The sequence below is a fragment of the Procambarus clarkii genome, chromosome 63 (genome assembly GCF_040958095.1).
Source record: "Procambarus clarkii isolate CNS0578487 chromosome 63, FALCON_Pclarkii_2.0, whole genome shotgun sequence".
NCBI lineage: Eukaryota > Metazoa > Arthropoda > Malacostraca > Decapoda > Cambaridae > Procambarus > Procambarus clarkii.
Window position 1 is genome coordinate 794244 of NC_091212.1, and position 21522 is coordinate 815765.

General features: G+C 44.4%; 1 protein-coding gene across 1 annotated transcript in view; it reads right to left on the bottom strand.

Annotated features, from left to right (window-relative positions):
* The window catches only part of LOC138354468 (leucine-rich repeat-containing G-protein coupled receptor 5A-like), an 83336-nt gene that overhangs the window by 24303 nt on the left and 37511 nt on the right, over nucleotides 1-21522 (bottom strand). Inside the window, exon 2 of the mRNA XM_069308667.1 lies at nucleotides 11368-11513. Coding sequence (XP_069164768.1) covers nucleotides 11368-11513 — 146 coding nt within the window. The remainder of the gene's footprint in view (nucleotides 1-11367; nucleotides 11514-21522) is intronic.

Sequence of the window (21522 nt, forward strand, 5' to 3'; positions counted from 1 at the left end):
CAAGAACACTAAGGTAAGAAAGTTTAATGTAGGAGACTTCGTTCTAGCCTATTTTCCTATCCCAACCTCTCCATTTAAAAGTAAATTTTCAAGACCTTATCGCATCAAAGAATGTAAGAACAACAGCAACTACATTCTAGAGACTCCGGACCGGCGTCGCAAGGCACAACTCTGCCACGTCAACCTGCTCAAGAGTTATCAAGGTAATCCACCACCAGTGTCAGTATCTGTATCCGCTTTTACCGAGAGATATCCCAACAGCGATGCATACCATGCTACCTCTCCATCCGATGGTACAAATACCATCGAGACCATAAAGTCTAACAGTGAGATTTTAAAAGATCTTCCCAAATACCTAGAAAGCACTAATAATAGTGCTCCTTTAATTAAATTACTATCTGCGCATAAAAAACTGTTTCAAGACACTCCACAGGAATGTAATTTAGTGCAACATGATATCCAACTACTTCCTGATACGATGCCCATCCGTCAACCTTACTACTGCATCAGTCTACAGAAGAGAGAAGCCATGTTCGCAGAAGTAAAGTATCTCCTCAGCAATGGATTAGCTACACCCTGTGAGTCTCCTTGGGCTTCACCATGCATACTGGGTTCCCAAACCATATGGCAAGCGAGCTGTCAACCTCGTCATCCAAGATCTTGACAACACCTATGCCTACCTGGACGACATCGTTGTAGCAACCAACTCGTAGGAAGAACATCTTGACCGACTACAACGACAATTTTACAAGCTTCTCCAGGCTGGTCTCACCATTAATTTGGGCAAGTCCACGTTTACTAAAGGTAAAGTACAATACCTTGGTCATGTTATAGGCAGTGGAAGCTTAGCACCTTTAGATATACATCTTCAAGCTATCCAAAAATATCCACAGCCCACTTCTCGTTGTAACGGTTCTATTGTTACGTAAGTATGGTGACAATAAACACAGACACTAAGATACTATATATATATTTGGTCGAATATACAGAAGTACACAGGTGATACTTTGGTGTGAGTTGAGCGCACTGAGCGTCAGTACAGTATCTCGCAAGTGTCTGCTCTAGACCACACTTGAAAGTAGACTCTGGTTAATGTTTGCTATTCTGCTGCTTATATGCTCGGGCAACACCTCACCGTGTTGCCCGGGCAACGCCTCACCTTATTCATCTCCAAAGGTTGACAGGAATATTAACAATGCATTTGGAGCGAGTATATTATTGGGATAATCTACTCGCTACAGAACTCCCCCTCCCAGGGGATGAAAGGAAAAATACTTGATCAAGGAACTTAGCTGGTCGGTGAATTGTACGCCCTGCTCGCGTTACATAACCATCAAAGTTAACTTCCTCCTCTTCGCTGATGACATCTAACTGGGGTCGCACAGGATCGTCCGTCGTCGTAGGATCAGGTTGTGGTGCGGTTGGTAACTGGGGTTGTAGGGTGGGAGGTCGTACAGGATCGTCCGTTGTCGTAGGTGGCGGTGCTGCTGGTAACTGTGGTCGAAAAGTGAACTGCGTAGTCGGCGGATGTGTCTCTGGAGGAATGTCTGGGGCAGCGTCACAGTGTGCTGGTTTAAGGCGATCGATGGAGATGTTTACCCGCTATCCTCGGCGTTCAATGGTGAAGAACTTCGGTGTTCGAGAAACCACTTTAAATGTTCCTTCGTAAGGTGACTGTAGAGGGCGTCGAACAGCGTCGACTCTTACAAACACGTGTTCAGTTGTGTGGAGCTCATGAGGCACATATGTAGCACGAGTTGTCGGTTGGCGTGGTGGTGTAGGCCGAATGTTTGTCATGGCCGCCCGTAATTTCTGGACAAAAGTGGGGTCTGGGGGTGTGATAAGTGGCGTTGGGGTTAAGAATTCGCCCGGAAGCCGCAGGCTAGATCCGTATACTAAGTCTGCTGCCGAGAATCCACTGCCCTCCTTCGTGGCCGAACGGATGCCAAGCAAGACTAATGGAAGGTTGTCGATCCAATCATCAGGGCGTGCTTGAGCTCTTAGGGCAGCTTTTAGTTGTCTATGAAAGCGTTCTACCATTCCGTTCGACTCAGGGTGGTATGCTGTTGTTCGGTTATGTGTGGTGCCGAGGAATTCCATAAGTTCCTTCCATAGATATGATTCGAACTGTCGTCCTTGGTCGGTGATGATAACAGAGGGGCTGCCAAAACGGGCGACCCATCCAGAGAGGAAAGCCTGGACCACTGACTCAGCTGAGATGTTGATTAATGGGATTGCTTCCGGCCATCTGGAGAATCGATCGATGCAGGTGAGTAGATAAGAATATCCTCTTGCCGACGGTAACGGTCCAACGATGTCTACATGCACCACCTCGAAACGGTCAGAAGGTAACGGAAACTGTTGAAGAGGGCTCTTTGTGTGACGATGTGTTTTCGCTCGCTGGCACTGGAGACATGAGCGAGTCCATCGTCGAACATCGGCATTGATTCCTGGCCATACAACACGCTCCGTTAGTAGTTTCTGGGAAGCACGTACTCCTGGGTGTGCTAGGGAGTGAAATACTGAGAACGTTTTCCAGCGAAACTGGGCAGGAATGTAGGGCCTAAGTGCTCCCGTCCGTGAGGTGTCACAGATTATCCTTCCGCCACCTTCCATGGGAATCTCGATGAACCGGAGAGCTGTGTCAGATGTTCGTAATCGCTGCAGATCAGGGTCTTCCCGTTGGGCCTTACTGATTACACAATAGTCCACCTGAGCTGGGTTTGTCACGACGTGGTTTATGGTGGGTCGAGACAGTGCATCGGCTATGACATTATTAGTTCCTTTGACATGACGGATATCCGAGGTAAATTGGGAAATAAATCCCAGGTGGTTGGCTACTCGAGGAGAGTGAGCATCACCCTTGGCCGCCAGCGCATAAGTGAGAGGTTTGTGGTCTGTGAGGATGTGGAAGTTCCGCCCCTCGAGAAAGTGCCGGAAATGTTGTATGGCTGAGTAGATGGCGAGCAGTTCCCTATCAAAAGTGCTGTACTTCTCTTCAGTGGGTGACAGGCGCGCATGAAAAGAATGCAATTGGGCGCCATTCTCCTTCAACGAGCTGTTGTAGTACAGCACCAATTGCTGTGTTTGAAGCGTCGGTAGATAGATTGGTGGGAGCGTCAGACACTGGATGTGCGAGCAAGGTGAATTCCGCCAGCTTGTGTTTTATGTCGGTGAATGCTGTCTCTGCCTGGGGAGTCCACTCCTACGGAAGACGGGACGTGAGTTTCCGACCACGTAAGAGGTCGTACAAGTGTCGCAAGATGTCCGAACAATGTGGGATGAATCGATGATAAAAATTCACTACACCAAGAAATTCTTGCAACTTCTTTGGAGTAGATGGGCGCGGGAATTCCTTGATTGCCTCGATTTTCTTCTCTAGTGGTTGGACCCCTGCTGCTGACACACGGTGTCCCAAGAAATCCAGCTCTGGAACATGGAAAATACACTTCTCGGAGTTGAGCTGCAAGCCGAAGTTGCGCAGACGGGTGAGAAGGAGTCGGAGGTGTAGCAGATGTTCTGTTGGTGATGTACTGGCCACCAGCAGATCGTCAATGTAGGTGTAGCAAAAAGGAAGGTCCTTAACTACTTGGTCGATGAAGCGTTGGAATGTCTGGGCTGCATTCCGTAGACCAAAAGGCATCCGGACGAATTCAAACAGTCCAAAAGGTGTTGTGATCGCTGTTTTCGGAATGTCTGCCGGTTCCACAGGGATCTGGTGAAATGCCCGCACAAGGTCAATTTTCGAAAAAACGGTTGCGTTGCTCAATCCCTGTGAGAAATCCTGGATGTGTGGTATTGGGTAGCGATCCGGCAGAGTGCGAACGTTGAGAGCCCTGTAGTCTCCGCAAGGGCGCCATTCCCCTGGGGCTGTTTTCGGGACCATATGGAGAGGTGAAGCCTATGGACTGTTCGAAGGGCGGATTATTCCCGCCTCCTGTAGCTTATTGAATTCAGCACGTGCTACCGCCAGTCGTTCCGGTGCCAGGCGGCGTGGTCTGGCAAAGGTAGGTGCTCCCGTTGTAGTAATGTGATGCGTAATCGTATGTTGCACCTCTGGTCGAGGGCTGGCGGGTTGGGTCACATCTTTGAATTCATCCAGGAGTGCTTGAAGTTCCGTAGATGCGACTGGGGTGACGATGTTAACTTGTGTAGAGGTACTAGGAGAGGCTCGAAGTATTGCACCTGCGGGATCCACCATAAGTCGATGGTGTTGCAGGAAATCCCATCCAAGAATGGGTTGTTCCACATCCGCTATGAGGAAAGTCCACGTAAAGCGACCCAGAGAGGCGAACTCGAGAACCAGGGCGCGGGTCCCATATGTACGGACGGACGTACCATTGGCGGCTCGTAAGTCCAAACCAGGAGTACAGGTTGGTTTGACCAGTGGGGGAGGCAACACACTAGCTGCTGCACCTGTGTCAACGAGGAAACGGCGTTTGGTTATGACGTCAGATATGTAGAGCAGTGTAGTGTTTGAAATGGCGGGGTCACTGGCCGTTAACAGTCCCCGCCGAAGTAGTTTCCCGACCAGGAACAAGGAGCCCTACAGTTGCGGGCTTGGTGTCCGAACTTCTGGTGGTAAGAACAAAGCTCTCCACGATGTTCTCGCTGTCGCCTAGAGACTGATACTGGATTCGCTGTGTACGTTTTCCCTGGGTGGAAGAAACGCCGGTTCTGGAGGACGTCGAGTTGTTGGGTGTCTATAGTCTGCTGTGTATCACTGAGGTGGGAGAGCGTAGCGTTATCAGACGTCGTATGAAGCCGGTCTGCCAGTGTAGCCAGCTGGGCTAATGGGGTGTCGTCAGCCATACTGAATAGGGCCGGTTGAATGTGTTTTGGACAGAGTTGTATCCACAGTGATCTCACAATCTCGCTGGGGGCTGGGCCAGTTGCAGTATGCATCACATACTGAATATGCCGCAGAAGCTGAGCTGGTGTTTTGTCTGCTAATCTTTTGTCAGTGAGGAGTTGGTCCCTTTTTGAATGCGGCGTTTCATTGCTGCCTGTAGAAGAGCGGCCTTCAATGCAGTGTACGTCCTGGTGTCCGGTGATGGCGCGGTGATGACAGCGGAGGCAGTGTGCATAGCCTCCGAGGGAAGTGTTGGCAGGGTACAGGCATATCGGGCTTTCTCAGTCGAAATTTCGTGAAGGTCGAAAATAGCCTCCATCTGCATGAACCAAAATTCTGGCTCATCTGCGTTGTATGCTGGAAACCGGGTAGATAAATCCATGGCGAAGATCTAGTTTGTGACTAGGTGATCTTTTTCACTCACTGGGTCACCAATGTAACGGTTCTATTGTTACGTAAAGTATGGTGACAATAAACACAGACACTAAGATACTATATATATATTTGGTCGAATATACAGAAGTACACAGGTGATACTTTGGTGTGAGTTGAGTGCACTGAGCGTCGGTAGAGTATCTCGCAAGTGTCTGCTCTAGACCACACTTGAAAGTAGACTCTGGTTAATGTTTGCTATTCTTCTGCTTATATGCTCGGGCAACACCTCACCGTGTTGCCCGGGCAACGCCTCACCTCATTCATCTCCAAAGGTTGACAGGAATATTAACAATGCATTTGCAGCAAGTATATTATTGGGATAATCTACTCGCTACATCGTAAACAACTTATGAGATTCTTGGGACTAGCGTCTTACTACCGTAAGTTCTGCAAGAACTTCAGCATAGTTGCCACACCTTTAATCATTCTTACCAGCCCTAAAAGTAAATAAATTTGGACCAACTCACAATCCATTGCCTTCGAACAATTGAAAACTTTGCTGTGTACTAACCCTATTCTCGCCTTTCCAGATGTGAAACAACCCTTCATCCTTAATGTTGATGCCGGCAGCACCGGCATTGGGGGTGTCCTGATGCAGCAAAGAGAGGGGAAAGTCCTACCAGTCAACTACTACAGCTACAAGCTGAAGCCTCACCAACAAAACTACAGCACTATGGAGAAGAAGCTACTCGCCATCATCCTATGCTTGCAACGATATGAACCTTACCTTCAAGGACACCAACCCATCATCATCTATTCTGATCATAATCCTCTTTGTTTTCTACAGCAAGCACATTTCTCCAACCAGCGTTTACTTCGTTGGGCCTTGTACCTACAAAACTACAATGTCCAGATCTTCTACATCAAAGGATCAGACAACATAGTTGCGGACGCACTATCACGTGTTTATGAAGTGGAACCTTCTGCTTCCACACTCCTTCCATCATCGACATCTCAGGCATTAGGAAAAGGCTTCGGGGAGGAGCTGTCACGTGATTCCCCTGCATAGCAGTGGAACTGCCTTTTCCCTTCACCTTCAATGCCTTTGCACTGGAAGTATACAAGTACACCAGCCCAGATGAGTCATCAGTCCTGCCACCTCTCCATACCACCCAGGGCCTGGCACGGCCTGGTAAGACTCAGAGGTAAGCTGGGTGCCTCTGTTAACCGGTAGTTTGCCCCCCTCAAACAAGCAGTTAGCCGCCTTCAACTGACAGTGGTGCAGCACAACACAAAGGCACTGCCAGCCACAACGAGCAGTTTGCTAGTTGACCAGAGGTCCACCTCGCGTTGACACTGGATGAATCATCACCGCCGGACTATATAAAGGGCGCTGCCTCCCAGGAGAGCCAGTCACTCCCTTAGTGCTCTAGGATCACCTTTGTGTCTCTCACCCGTCGTCCGCCTTCAACCAACGTCGTGTGATTGATGCCATAGTGGTATGGTAGCTGTCTTCAGCACACCAGTATATCTTTATGCTTTTCTTCATTGCTTATACTGTAGTTTATTTTTACATTTAAGATCATACTAACCTGTTCACTTTTTCATTATATGAGAGCCAAGTATTTTCAGGGGCATTTATGTTCTTTAATATTTCAGTAAACTGTTTACCTATTTATTTGATGATTTTTATTTGTTTCCACCTGCGACTTACACAGCAAGGCCAATAGCAGCATTTTTTTTTCATTATGTGCGGGAGAGCCATACAATCTTGGTTCAGTATAGCTGCAAAACCACAGCCCGTCACATAATATATGAAGTGTGTATATATATATATATATATATATATATATATATATATATATATATATATATATATATATATATATATATATATATATATATATATATGCGAACAAGCCTGAATGGTCCCCAGGACTATATGCGACTGAAAATTCACACCCCAGAAGTGACTCGAACAGTGACTAGTGACAGCTACCATACCACCATGAAGATCGAGTCACTTCTGGGGTGTGAGTTTTCAGTCATATATATATATATATATATATATATATATATATATATATATATATATATATATATATATATATATATATATATATATATATATATATATATATATATACATATATATGTATATATATATATATATACATATATATGTATATATATATATACATATATATGTATATATATATATATATATATATATATATATATATATATATATATATATATATATATATATATATATATATATATATATATATATATATATATATATACCAAGACGACAAAACCAAGAAGACTTCCGAACTCCTTATCAAAAACAGCCCGAAGCCGACGGAGAACCCTCTACAGCAGTCAAGCGTTGTATATATGTACACTTGCCCCCACGAAGGATGTAACCTTCAATGTAAGTACATAGGTATGACGTCGACCAAGCTGACGAGGCGTTTGACATGCCATCTTCAATCTGGTGCCCCTAGGAATCACATGAGACAAGCCCATGACATTACTCTAACAAGAGAAATGTTGAACAAGAATACTTGCATAATAGACAAAACCCAAGATTCAAGAAGATTACAAATTCTTGAGGCAATTCACATAAGAATAGAGCGACCTACCATGAACACCCAAATCACGGAACTATTTACTCTACCCACCATGAGAGTAAGGACAAGACAAGAACATATCGATGCCAACACAGAAGACAATGTCCAACATAACAGGCCAATTGCACTGGATTAATCTTTGTGTTTAGATAGGAGATGCCTCGTATGGGCCAATAAGCCTTCTGCAGCCCCTATGTTTATCCCTTATGTATCCCCCCATGTTTTCACCTTCATTGTATTATCACCTGACCTAATGCGGGTATAAAATCAACTAGTATTGTAAGATCTGTTCACTTGAGAATGAACCATGGAGGTTCGAAACGTCGTGCAAATTATACAAATAAGTGTAATACACTCTATAGTAAATCACTTCTTTTCTTCACCTTAAAAGTACGAAAATGAGTTTTGGAGAACTCCTATTTCAATTAAGCCCTGATGCTAAGAAAATAATTAGAGGGATAGAAGCCCTAAACCAGAAAATAATAAATACAGAATATGCGGTCATATTCAATGAAACATGTTTGAAAGAAAACCTGCTGCCAGTATACACCAATATAAACCCACATGACCCAGCAGTCCGCAATACAGAGTTTACCTATAGGTATAGGCAAGAGCTCATTCGGCATCAACTAAACAAGAAGAAGGAAGCCCTCCAAACTTTTATAGAGCAGGCGGAGCATCTGTTAAACAAATGGACCCAGTACGACATCCCTATCCAACTCAAGCAAACCATCAACATTGAACTATTTAACCTGAAACAACAACATAAAACTCTTGTAGAAACAAAGACACTCCGTAAGTTAACATCCCTAAACGGTGGACAGCTAAAAATCCCTCGTCCTAAAGATGGCTACTTTAACCTGACATCTTATGATCTTACCCAGGACCAACGAGACCTCTTAAATCTTGGTCTAAATTGTCAATTCTTATCTAAACCAAAGATGCATCAAAAACGCCTGGAAATCGAAATGCTTCTGGACGATATCCATAAGCTAGAAGACAACAAAAAAGTCATCACCACTGACACACTTCAAGCTGAACTACTTGCAGAAGCAGGGAAAAAACGAGGAACATATTCATCTACAATCTTAACCCCACGACTCAAAGAAGCAGCGAAACAACTAAAAAATCTGAAAGACGTAACAATAAGAAAAGCCGACAAAACAGCAGCATATGTATTGATTCCTACCCATGAATACATGAACAAAATTAGCGACATCCTAAGTGACGACTCCAAATTTCAACGAATCACGAGGAACCCCGTAGAAGACCTTAAGCGGAAAGTAAACAAAACAATTACAGCAATCAACGCAAAGAAAGGTAGTGTGCATTTCAATAAACTTCAAGGCGACTATGGCTTAGGATATGCCTACGGCAATGTTAAGACGCATAAACCAGGTAACCCACTACGCCCTATAATCAGCCAAATACCAACCCCAACTTATCACCTGGCAAAGAAACTCAATGAACTCCTAACTCCATACACTCCAAGTAAGTTTAGTCTACAATCATCAGCAGACTTCCTAGAATTGATCAAATCTACCCAGCCCGATGGAATCATCGCTTCCCTGGACGTTGAATCCCTTTTTACCAACGTCCCAGTCGACACAACCATAGGAATGATACTGGACAGAGTATACAGAGACGAGAGCACCCCCAAATTAGACATACCTGAGCCACACTTGAAAAGTCTTCTCGAAGCATGTACAAAGGAAGCCCCTTTCATCAGTCCACAAGGAGACATGTATTTACAAATAGACGGAGTAGCAATGGGCTCCCCCTTAGGAGTTTTATTTGCTAATTTTTATATGGGAACCATCGAAGATAGGGTCTTCAGTAGCAGACAAAAACCAACTGTATACTGCCGTTATGTAGATGACATATTCGTAATAGTAAAAGACTCGGATGAACTAATTGACCTAAAAAGACACCTAGAGAGAGAGTCAGTACTCCGATTTACACATGAAAATAGTGAAAATAACAGTCTGCCATTCTTGGATGTACTAATAACAAAAACAGGAACCTCTTTAAGCACCAACGTATATACCAAGCCCACCAACATAGGATTATGCCTGAACGGTAGAAGTGAGTGCCCCCAAAGATACAAAGCCAGTGTTCTCAATGCTTATATTCGTCGGGCGCTTACCCACTGCTCTGAATGGAGCAACGTGAGTAGAGAGTTTGAAAGAGTAACTCAGGTATTGGTGAACAACAGATATAGCAACGCGGAAATAAAAGCTGCTATAAGAAGACACTTGGACCGTTGGTATAATTCAGAACCTAGAACAGAAACCTCAACACCCCCAATAAAATTATATTACAAATCAACCATGCACAGTGAACATATAAAAGAGGAAAGAATAATGAAAGAAATAATCCGTAAAGGAGTAAAAAGCACTACTCCTAACCAAAACATAAACCTGATAATATTCTACAAAACCAAGAAGACTTCCGAACTCCTTATCAAAAACAGCCCGAAGCCGACGGAGAACTTTCTACAGCAGTCAAGCGTTGTATACATGTACACTTGCCCCCACGAAGGATGTAACCTTCAATGTAAGTACATAGGTATGACGTCGACCAAGCTGACGAGGCGTTTGACATGCCATCTTCAATCTGGTGCCCCTAGGAATCACATGAGACAAGCCCATGACATTACTCTAACAAGAGAAATGTTGAACAAGAATACTTGCATAATAGACAAAACCCAAGATTCAAGAAGATTACAAATTCTTGAGGCAATTCACATAAGAATAGAGCGACCTACCATGAACACCCAAATCACGGAACTATTTACTCTACCCACCATGAGAGTAAGGACAAGACAAGAACATATCGATGCCAACACAGAAGACAATGTCCAACATAACAGGCCAATTACACTGGATTAATCTTTGTGTTTAGATAGGAGATGCCTCGTATGGGCCAATAAGCCTTCTGCAGCCCCTATGTTTATCCCTTATGTATCCCCCCATGTTTTCACCTTCATTGTATTATCACCTGACCTAATGCGGGTATAAAATCAACTAGTATTGTAAGATCTGTTCACTTGAGAATGAACCATGGAGGTTCGAAACGTCGTGCAAATTATACAAATAAGTGTAATACACTCTATAGTAAATCACTTCTTTTCTTCACCTTAAAAGTACGAAAATGAGTTTTGGAGAACTCCTATTTCAATTAAGCCCTGATGCTAAGAAAATAGTTAGTTAGAGGGATAGAAGCCCTAAACCAGAAAATAATAAATACAGAATATGCGGTCATATTCAATGAAATATATATATATATATATATATATATATATATATATATATATATATATATATATATATATATATATATATATATATATATATATATATGTATACATATATACATATATATATATACATGCATATTGTGTTGTGTATGTTTTAAGGCCACATTTTTATCATGTATTTTTGTACAATAAATTTCCCTATATATACAAATATATAAGGGTGCGGTAGGAGTGAATGTACTCACGAGGTTCGAGATGTTGAAGGTGTGTGCGTCGCTGAGTTTATTATCGCCCAGGTAGAGGTGAGTGAGGTTGGTGAGGCTCCAAAGATCGGTGGGTAGCTCAGCCAGTTTATTACTTGATACATCCAGCAACTCCAGTGAGGCCAAATCTGCAGATCATTATATACACAGTGAGCGGATCTTACCTCATTATGCTGGCGAATGACTGCAATATGCTAACATATGATTGTGGTATGCCGGGACGGGACTGGTATGGTGGTTTATGACTGATTTATGTTGGCACATGACTGCGATATGCTTTTTAGTAGTATAAACCGAGACTATGGGGAGCCATTTCCATTTGTTTCAATGGCATCCCATTGGCCCCTGATATTTTTCCATGAACATGGGGTCACAGCATCCCGATGGCTCCTGAATATTTTCCTTGAACGTGGGTGATTGCACCCAATTGGGTTATTATTTTTTTCCAAAAACATGGGTGATGGTTCTCTTCTGATCCCTGATTTTTTTCCGTGGAGATTAGACGCCTTTTTTCTGACCTCTGACATTTGTCCATGAAGATTAAATGGCCCCATTCAGTCATCCCTAAACCTCGGCCAGGCACACAGTTCCAGTCATCCCTAATGATCAGTGATGTCATCAGCCACACAGTCATCATCTTCTCCCAATAAGTCCATTTTTTATAGTACATATTTAATCCCATTTTCAATTATTTAATATCAAATCTCATTTTCAAAGAATATTTCTAGTTAAACGATTGAATATTAAACGTAAGAATGAAATTGCAGAAGGCATTTTGGGGGAACCATTTAGTATCTCCTATTTATTTACAACCATGTTCAACCACCCATTAATTACCACTTTGCAAATGGAATAAGCTGTATAAGGTCTATACATAAAAAAGAAGGAAATTATCGCAATCTTCACACCCCTTGCCCATATCATTCCTAAATATATTATAAACTGATCTATTGTTTAATTATACCCCTATTATTATACCTGTTATTATACCCCTATTATTATACCTGTTTATCCACATATACCCTTCAGTCACGTTGCCAATCAATAAGCAGAAGGCCTTATTAATATACCCTGATTATGCCCATTTATCTGCTTGTACACTTTATTCTTTGCCTAACTATTTGTTTAAATTCACTTTAGTAATAAGAAAAAGACTATGTAAATTGTGAGAAAGACTGTTAGCGCCCAAATCTAGAGTTTGTTTATTCGTACTAATAATTTTTAGTGTATCACCAAAGATCACTGTTACATATGAACATATGAATTATTGGAACCGTATATCTCCAATCATCATGACAGAATGTGTGTTTAAAATCTCCAAGCTAGCAGCAGATATATATATTTTAAAACATATTTCTCAAAAACAACTCGTCCTGTAACACCTATCTGTAACACGGGTTCGGGGTTCCCCTCTCTTTACTTCTCTACCTTCTACTCCCTCTACCCGTATTCTTACTTTTTTATTCTCTACCAAGGGACTCCAAAACTTTTACCAAAGCCAACTCCACGCCACGTGGTCCTAAGACGATTGACCGACTTAGGATTCTACACCCAGTATGACGTGACCGAAGCTCTGAGCAAAACCCTAGAGTCGCCTCTATGCTGCCACCACCAGACCAGCTCTACAGAGCAATGATCGAGGTCTGGATCGATCACGCTAATTAATCAACCTTGGGGCTTGATCCCCACTATATACGATGACCTTGAGTGTGGAATAAATTACGCGGTAATGATAATTCCGATTCGATGTTAGAATCGGCGCCCAATACAACTCTGCCTCGTGTGGACCACGTGACCAGGACAAGTATACACATAACCAAATGGAGACAATAAAAATGCAAATTATTAACAAATTTAATTTATTAAAAGAAAACTAAAACAAAATCTAAAAATGTTCACTCCCTATCACTTTAACACTCCCTACTTGACCTGAGTGGCAAATGAGACTATTTCTATACATAACCATAGCAACTATACCTCTATGTTTTCCAGCTCTAGGTGTTGGGCTGGTCTCGGGGAGAGGTAAGATGTTTGACCTCTCCCAGCTGCTCGGCAGATCACACTGATTTTTTCCTTGTCTGGACTACCCCAGACAGAGTATTGTATCCTTCCGCCTAGTCAAAGTCCTACCCAGTTACTAGCAAGGTTTAAGTTATAACAATTAACCTCTGTTGTACTTAATTGATCCAGACTGGTTGAATTATTTTACTGAATTAAATTACAAACATCTAACGGCAGAGCTGTTCCCGATCACAAAAATGGTTATTAAAACTTTGAGAAATAGTAGACCTGTCAACCCCTGATGACCTATGACCGCCGGTCACTCCGCCTTAAAAGTTAGATCTGATTCGTGACGTCACTGATGGTGACTTAAACTCAATAATTAGAATACTCTTGATATTGTATCCAGTACTATTATACAATACAATTTTAATGCAAAATGAATAAAGGCTAATTTTCTCTAAATTACTGAATACTATAGGATGATTCATTATACGCAGCTATGAACAAAGCGTCGGTTATTTCCACCGCGAATTCCCCTGGGGGTCAGGTCACCATGCGGCTCAGCTTCCCATTCTCTTTTGTCGATAAACCACTCTGGATAATTCTTACAACAGCCTAGTTTGTTACAACCCCCCCGCACAAGCACTTAGTAAACCTTGTTAATTTGTTAAAATTCACGAGGTTTAGTATCCAAACCCACAATTCAACTCATGCCACAAACAAAAGCTAACCTAACTAATAAAATTTGACAAATAATAGTCCATCATAATAAACATGTTCAAATTTTTCTCAGCTGTCAACTGACAGCAATCCTCCAATATCAGGAAACATACATCCTATCCTTACTGACATAGCTAAATAACATGTCCCTACTCTACCATCAAAAACTAGCTATTAAACTCTCTTGGCTCTTCACTAGCCAAGTCCATGTGTCCTCTAGAGCCGGCCACACCGTGCTCAAACAAACATTAAAGTTATATCATCAGAATGAACTTTGTCATCCGGGAGCGTACTACGGAACTATCAAGCTCACATCCGTGTACTAACCACTCCCCATCAATGTCAACCTTGACATGTTAAGGAACACACCTAATGTTTATTACATGTATCTAAAAATAAAAAAAAAATTCCTATACTATATCACAGGTTTCAGCTGACTGTACAGCCAAGTGTTCTCACTCACTAGAAGTGTCAATGTTTATATTGGTCCGCCTCTCCTGTGTTCAAACATTCTGAAAAAAATAGCACAACATAATTTTCCATAACCGTTTGTTCTGGGCTGAGACAATTACACAGGGGGCTTCGATTTTGATTACTGACCAATTTATAGAGTAAAATTTTCGTATATTATACCAGAATTATTTTAAATCTGTTTTTCAACATTTAAAAAGTATTGATTCTAAATCTGTTTTTCAACATTTAAACAAAAGTGTCCAGATGTTCTTTACACAGATGTTCAGAGCCAACTTTGTTGTTTGTATCAATTGTTCATATTGAGTAATCGAAAAAAAAAATCGATGCTGCTGGATGCTGAATGTAGTCGCTGACGATGACGGTGTCGATCTTGCTTCTTCCCATGTGTAGACATCAATACCTGGTCCTCTTGTACTCCCATCCGGTACTCCTGAATGACGACAGAGTGTAGTAGAGCTAAGTGCCAAGTGACAGCTGTAGAATACTCTTACTTCGGCCATTAATCTTGCTCTCGACAGTCCACACGCCTTCATATCAATCACAGTTCACACGGTAGTCTTGATGTTAAACTTGACGTCGCAGATGACCACAGCAGAGCAGGACTGGATGTACCAACGGTGTCTCTTAGCAGGAGTGATGTTAGAGGGTCGTAGAGGCGGGTTGCTTGTTTGCAGAACAGGTGAATCTCGTCTTCCATCATTGCTCACGTCATCTCAGGCGTTTCTTGATGTCACCAGGATACTAGGCCGTAAACACCAACTGTGTATACCCTCGTACCGCCGACTTTAGGCCAAAGGAGACAATTTTGCGACCTTCTATTGGCGAGTCCCGGTACTCTGTAGGGAAACCGTGCCTTCCACCTGTGACCGCCTTACTTCCGCTTTCTTGTTACTTCAGATGACGTAATCATTAATCTTCCGGCGAAACTCTTGAGTACTGCTACGCGCTTTCCATTTCTTGACCTCTCCTCCAACACTGCTGGAATGGCTGCAGTCTTGATGACGCAGCAGGTGGGTATTGGTGATCTCGAGACAGCTACCCCGGCGTTGTATGGCACCTCCGGTGACTGCTATAATGTGGACAGCTCGCTGGCCCTGACAACCTCGTTAGTGACGTGAGGCGTCGGCCGGGTGACTCTTGGATAGTCACTCATCCCCAAAGTAACTGATGTATGGGTTACTGGGTCTGGTGGGGGGAGGGCTTTGTGTAACGTGCCTCCCCCCTCGGTCTTTACAGACAAGGGTTCACGTGTGGCTGGAACAACTGGGTCGGTGTACCAATCAGACCTGGGAACAGACAGACACAACACAGCGGAAGCATAGATATACTCTGGGTTTGGTGGAGGTGGAACCCCAGAGCACGGTAAAAGTTGCTACCTGAGTCAAGTATAGACATAGTACATCTCATTGCCTTTACAGGAAAATCTAATGAATACTAAATTATACTAACCAAGGAAGTTACTTTACTGTATAGCGCGAGATCTCGTCACCATAGGGTGGCGAGACTGCACCTGACTACTGATGAGCGATGACAGAGGGTCATCCTCATCTTCTGACTCGTCGGTGAAGCCATGAGTCAGCACTGCTGAGTCAGGAACTAGACCCGCTGAAGGCAGTTCTAATTCCTCTCTAGCATGATAATGTTTCAATTTATTTACGTGAATTGTCCTTTCCACCTGGTCCTCGAACACTCCTTTTATAACAAGATTAACCGGCCCCGCCCTTTTAATTACTCTATAGGGTCCTCGCCACCTCGGAGCTAGTTTCCTGCTCTGATTGGCGGGCGCAGCCTCATTCACTCTCAATACGAGGCTTCCTTCCTTCAACTCAAGAGGGCGCACTTTCTTGTCATAAAAATGAGCATACCGAGTCCGTGCCTTCTTGGACGCTTCAGCTGCAATATTCCATGCATTTCTCATTTTACCCAGGACCTCTGAAGGATAGTCCTCCCCGTATGCAACATTATGTCTGTTAAGCAGACCTGACGGGAAATTGCATGAATTACCAGTAAACAAATGAAGTGGTTGGGTGTTAATTGATTGGTGGATGGCAGTATTCAAGGCGAACTGAACATAGGGTAGGTGTTCATCCCAGGTGTTTGCATCATGTTCAGCAAGGATTGCAAGCATATCCTTGACTGAACGATTAGTCCGTTCCGTCATTCCGTTTGCTTGTGGGTGGTAGGCTGTTGTAAAAGCCGAAGTTGTCTCTAAAATCTTACAAACTTCTCTAAATATATTCCCATTGAATTCTTGACCCCGGTCAGAGACTAAAACTTTAGGAGGTCCGAATACAGTAACGAACCTACGCAAGAACGCATCTGCAACCGTACGAGAATCCTTCTGAGGTAATGCAACTAGTGTAGTGTATCTAGACAGATGGTCAACTAGCACCAACACGTATCTGTTACCCGCATGACTGTGGTGTAAATCAATCAGATCGGCCCCCACACGATCTAACGGTTCACAAATTTCAGGAAATTCCTGAAGTGGGGCTTGTACCTTAAGGGTGCCTTTCCTCCTCTGGCAACGAGGGCACGACTTCACGAAATTGATTACCTCAGAAAGTAATCCTGGAAAATAAAATAGAGACTTTGCTTTTAAGTGCGTTTTAAAGATCCCCGGATGCCCTGCAATTTTTGAAGCATGTGCAAGCTTTAACGCTGATGACCGCAACGCGTCCGGAATAACTAGCTGAAATACTGCCCTATCATTCTGGCTATTAACATAATACAGGACGCCCTGTTTCATCTCAAAATCATGTATAGGTAAATTCTTTTTCTTTTTCGGGTATTTTCCTCCCTCTAAATACTCAATAATCTCTTTCCATCTCGGCTCGTTCATCTGGTATTTTCTCATTTTATCCGATGGAATGGTTTCAATATTTTCATTAATCTGCATTGCCGCTATATTTCTACTTAGCGTATCTGGCACAACATGTGCTGGACCAGGCTTGTACAAGATCTGGAATGAGTGGGCCGAAAGTTCGTGAGACCAGCGTGACATTCGTGGGCATTTCGTTCGCTTTTTAAATATGTGTGTTAATGCTCGATGGTCTGTGTAGATTACAAAATGCCGCCGAAATAGGTAAGGCTCGAAATACCTAACTGATTCTACTACTGCCAGTGCCTCCCGATCCGTAGCTGAATAGCGAACTTCAGGTCCTTTGACCTTCCTACTGAAATAGGCTACTGGATGGGGTAAATTATCTGCGTCTCGCTGAATTAAGCACCCGCCAATAGCAATACCGCTGGCGTCAGTGTGCACTTCCCACTCTTTCTCAAAATCAGGAATAGCCAATACCGGTGTCGTGATTAGTTGGTCTTTCAGTTTGCGATAGGCCTCGCCATGTTCTGATTTCCACACAAACTTCGCATTTTTCTTTGTCAGATCAGTCAGGGGTGCTGAAATGCCAGCGAAACCTTCAATATGACGACGAAAATATCCGGCCGCCCCCAGAAACCTACGCACGTCCTTTGCTGTCCTTGGAGTAGGCATGTCAGCAATGGCGCGGCACGAATCTGGGTCAGGTCGGATACCGTCTGGGCACACCTGGAACCCCAGAAATTTGAATTTCTGAGCCGCCAAGGTGCACTTCTGAACATTCAGCCTGAAACCTGCCTGATCTAACAACTTCAAAGTCTCAGTCAAGTCCTGTAGGTGTTCCTCAAACGTCCTGGAATATATCACAACATCATCCAGGTACGCTAAAGAATGCCTACCCAGTACCGGACTAAGGATACAGTTGATGGCCCTCTGAAACGACGAAGGCGCTGTCTTCAAACCAAACGGCATCCTACGGAATTGGTAAGTGTGCCTACCATCCGAGAATGCTGTTTTTTCCCTATCTTGTTCTGCCACCGGAATCGCCCAATACGCCGATTTTGCGTCAAGAGTTGAGAAATACTTAGCAGCACCAAATTGATCTATTATCTCCTGTATTCGGGGCAACGGATACACATCACCCTTAGTTAATTCGTTCACCTTCCGGTAGTCAACACAGAAACGATAACTACCGTCCGGTTTCCGAACTAGCACAACAGGAGAGAGCCACGGTGACGTACTAGGCTCTATCACGCCCTGTCTCAACATTTTCTGGCACTCCTCCCTGATAATGTTCTTTGCCTGTTCCGGCAACCTCCACTGTCTTGTGTACACAGGCAAATGGTCACCAGTTGGAATGGTGTGCTCGATCTTATCAAGGAGACCAATCTGGTCATCCTCTGTCGCAAACAATTTCGGGAATTTTCGTAAAACTCCTCTCAGTGCCTTCCTATCCGCCTGTGTAACATGTTGCAAATCAAGTCCTGATATTAATTTTTCTACTTCCTCTACATTCTGTGCAACATTTCTCGTTTCGTATTGTACTTTGGATGGTGTTTTAGTTTTCAACATATTCAGTGCACTACATTGTGCAGTGACGGCTGGCGTCTCAGCTGACTCATGGTGAAAGATTTCTGTGTCCTCCACCATGGTTCCCTGAGATACCCTATCACCTGCCCTGAAGCGAAAAGTCTTATGTGAAAGATTGACAACTGGAATGAGTGCACCTTTATCGAGCACTACAACTAAGTGATGAGGAATTAATAAACTATCACATCTCCCAGCCCCCTGAAGGGTGGTACCTGGTTGTATGTGACGTCCCACGGCTACTTTAATAAATTTAACAGAATGTGGTGGGCAACTCTGTTTGGTCAATGCATGCAAGGCGCATGACCTCTTAACTGTGTCTGGAAGAGACTTAAAAATCAATTTTGGATAGTGCGCATTATATTTCAGCTTCCTCTTAATTGAAGCTACAACTGGGGGATGGTCGATCATCTCCACTGGGTAGGAAGTCTGTCCCAACTGCAACCTGCAGTTCCTAGCCCCTTTTTGAGCAGACAAGGAATAATCAAATCGCGACAGAAAATCAGTTCCCACTAAGATGTGACCAGGAAAATCAAGGTTCTCTACGATCGTACATGTGTGAGGCTGCAATTCCTCATCAATCTCAAAATTAACTGTACCTTGACCTACGATCTCAATCTTTTCCCCATTGACTGCTGTTAATGTCTTTGCGCAACGTTGAAGACGTGCATACTTAAAATTGCTGAAGGCTGACTTTTTAATTACCGTTGCCTGGCTTCCTGTATCAACAAAAGCTGTCAATCTCACACCTTCCACTTTCACCTCAAAAGTAGGCCTACCATCACTAGGAGACTGCTTTCATGCTCTCGTAATAGTGACTTTACAGTCCCTCTGTATGTGCCCACGCATCCCGCAGGAGTAACACCTACGCGGATCCCTGTTGTTACCCCGCGCAGGGTGGCTCGAACTTGCTGCTGAGGGCTGCCTCCTGCCTGATGAACCCGCGCCACAGTGACTCGGCTTGGCTCCCTCGCCTTTACTTACCGCCTCTACGTATGGCGACAACTGAGTGCCCGATGTCCCTGCGCGCGTCTGCCTGTCTAGGGCTGTGGCGGCCTGTTGGACTAGGTCATTATAACTCACCCCCGCTCTCCCCGCAAGGAACAATGGCCCCATATCGGAAGGTAACGTTTTGCAGAACAACTCTTTAGCGAATTGCTCTGCCTGACTCGAATCGAACCCCAGTTCCTTAGTGAGGTCGTCAACCCTTCTCTTTAATATTGACCCGAAATCCTTGACAGTGCTTCGGTCATCCCTCTTAAGTGACTCGAGATAAAAGTAAGCCTCATCCTTTTGAAACCTTGTCTTTGAATCTGTCCCTAATCGCTTGGACAAACTGAGGCCAAGATGTCAGGTGCTGAAACTCTGTAAATCCCGCCAGTGGACCGGCTACGTGCACGCAAGCCCCCATAGCGAGAGCAATTTTCGATCTATCCCCCGGGACAGCTTCTAGCATCGAACCAATTTCACAAAGCCAGTCTTCCACCTGGCGGTTGCGTTCCACCTTAATAAGCGACAACTCCCTACCTCTGAGTGTCGGCAGAGTCAACTTGGGAATCAGACTCACAAGTCCCTCTGTATGTGACGCGGAGCTACTGGCAATGGGTGGGTCCCGGGGTTGGGAACTGGGTTGAGGTTGGGGTTTGGCCTGAGGTATGGTGTGGGTGGCCTCGGGTTGGGGTGTGGATTGAGGTTGGGGTTGAGGCTGAGGTATGGTGTGGGTGGCCTCGGGTTGGGGTGTGGATTGAGGTTGGGGTTGAGGCTGAGGTATGGTGTGGGTGGCCTCGGGTTGGGGTGTGGATTGAGGTTGGGGTGGGTATGGGGTGGCCTGGGGTTGGAATGGGTATGGGGTGGCCTGGGGTTGGAATGGGTATGGGGTGGCCTGGGGTTGGAATGGGTATGGGGTGGCCTGGGGTTGGAATGGGTATGGGTATGGGTATGGGGTGGCCTGGGGTTGGAATGGGTATGGAGTGGCCTGGGGTTGGGGGAAGGGTTGGTATGGGAATTGAGGATGGGGTAGGTATGGGAGGTGGGGTTGGGGTTGTTGTAGTGACGGATGAGGTGTACCTAGGTGTTGTGGGTGCTGTGGTATTGGTGTAATGTTGGGTAGTTCCTGCTGTTGGTGTGGTTGTTCATATTCCCGTTGAACGGGTTGCTGTTCTCTACCGAGCGAAGTGGGACGTCCTGCCATACTAACTGAGGCCCCCTGTCTACCCTGCTGGCATGGCGTCGATGTTATTTGTGGGGGAACCCAAGACGGCTCTCCCCACTCATGGGACGACTCCTCGCAAGACTCCCCACTCATGTCAATAATAGTATCTCTCCAGGGATGGAAAGATACCCTCGACTGCCCAGTCCCATGCAGAACCCGTGAACTCGTCGCTTCAGTCCCACTGGCCCCACCTGTGGTGCCAGTTGAGCTACCTGAGCGGTCCCCAGTGGTGTCGGAAGAGGTTCTATCCTCTACACTCCCATTCCCACTGGTCCCTACTGACTGGTCATTATCTGGGTTAAACATTTTCTGTGATTCC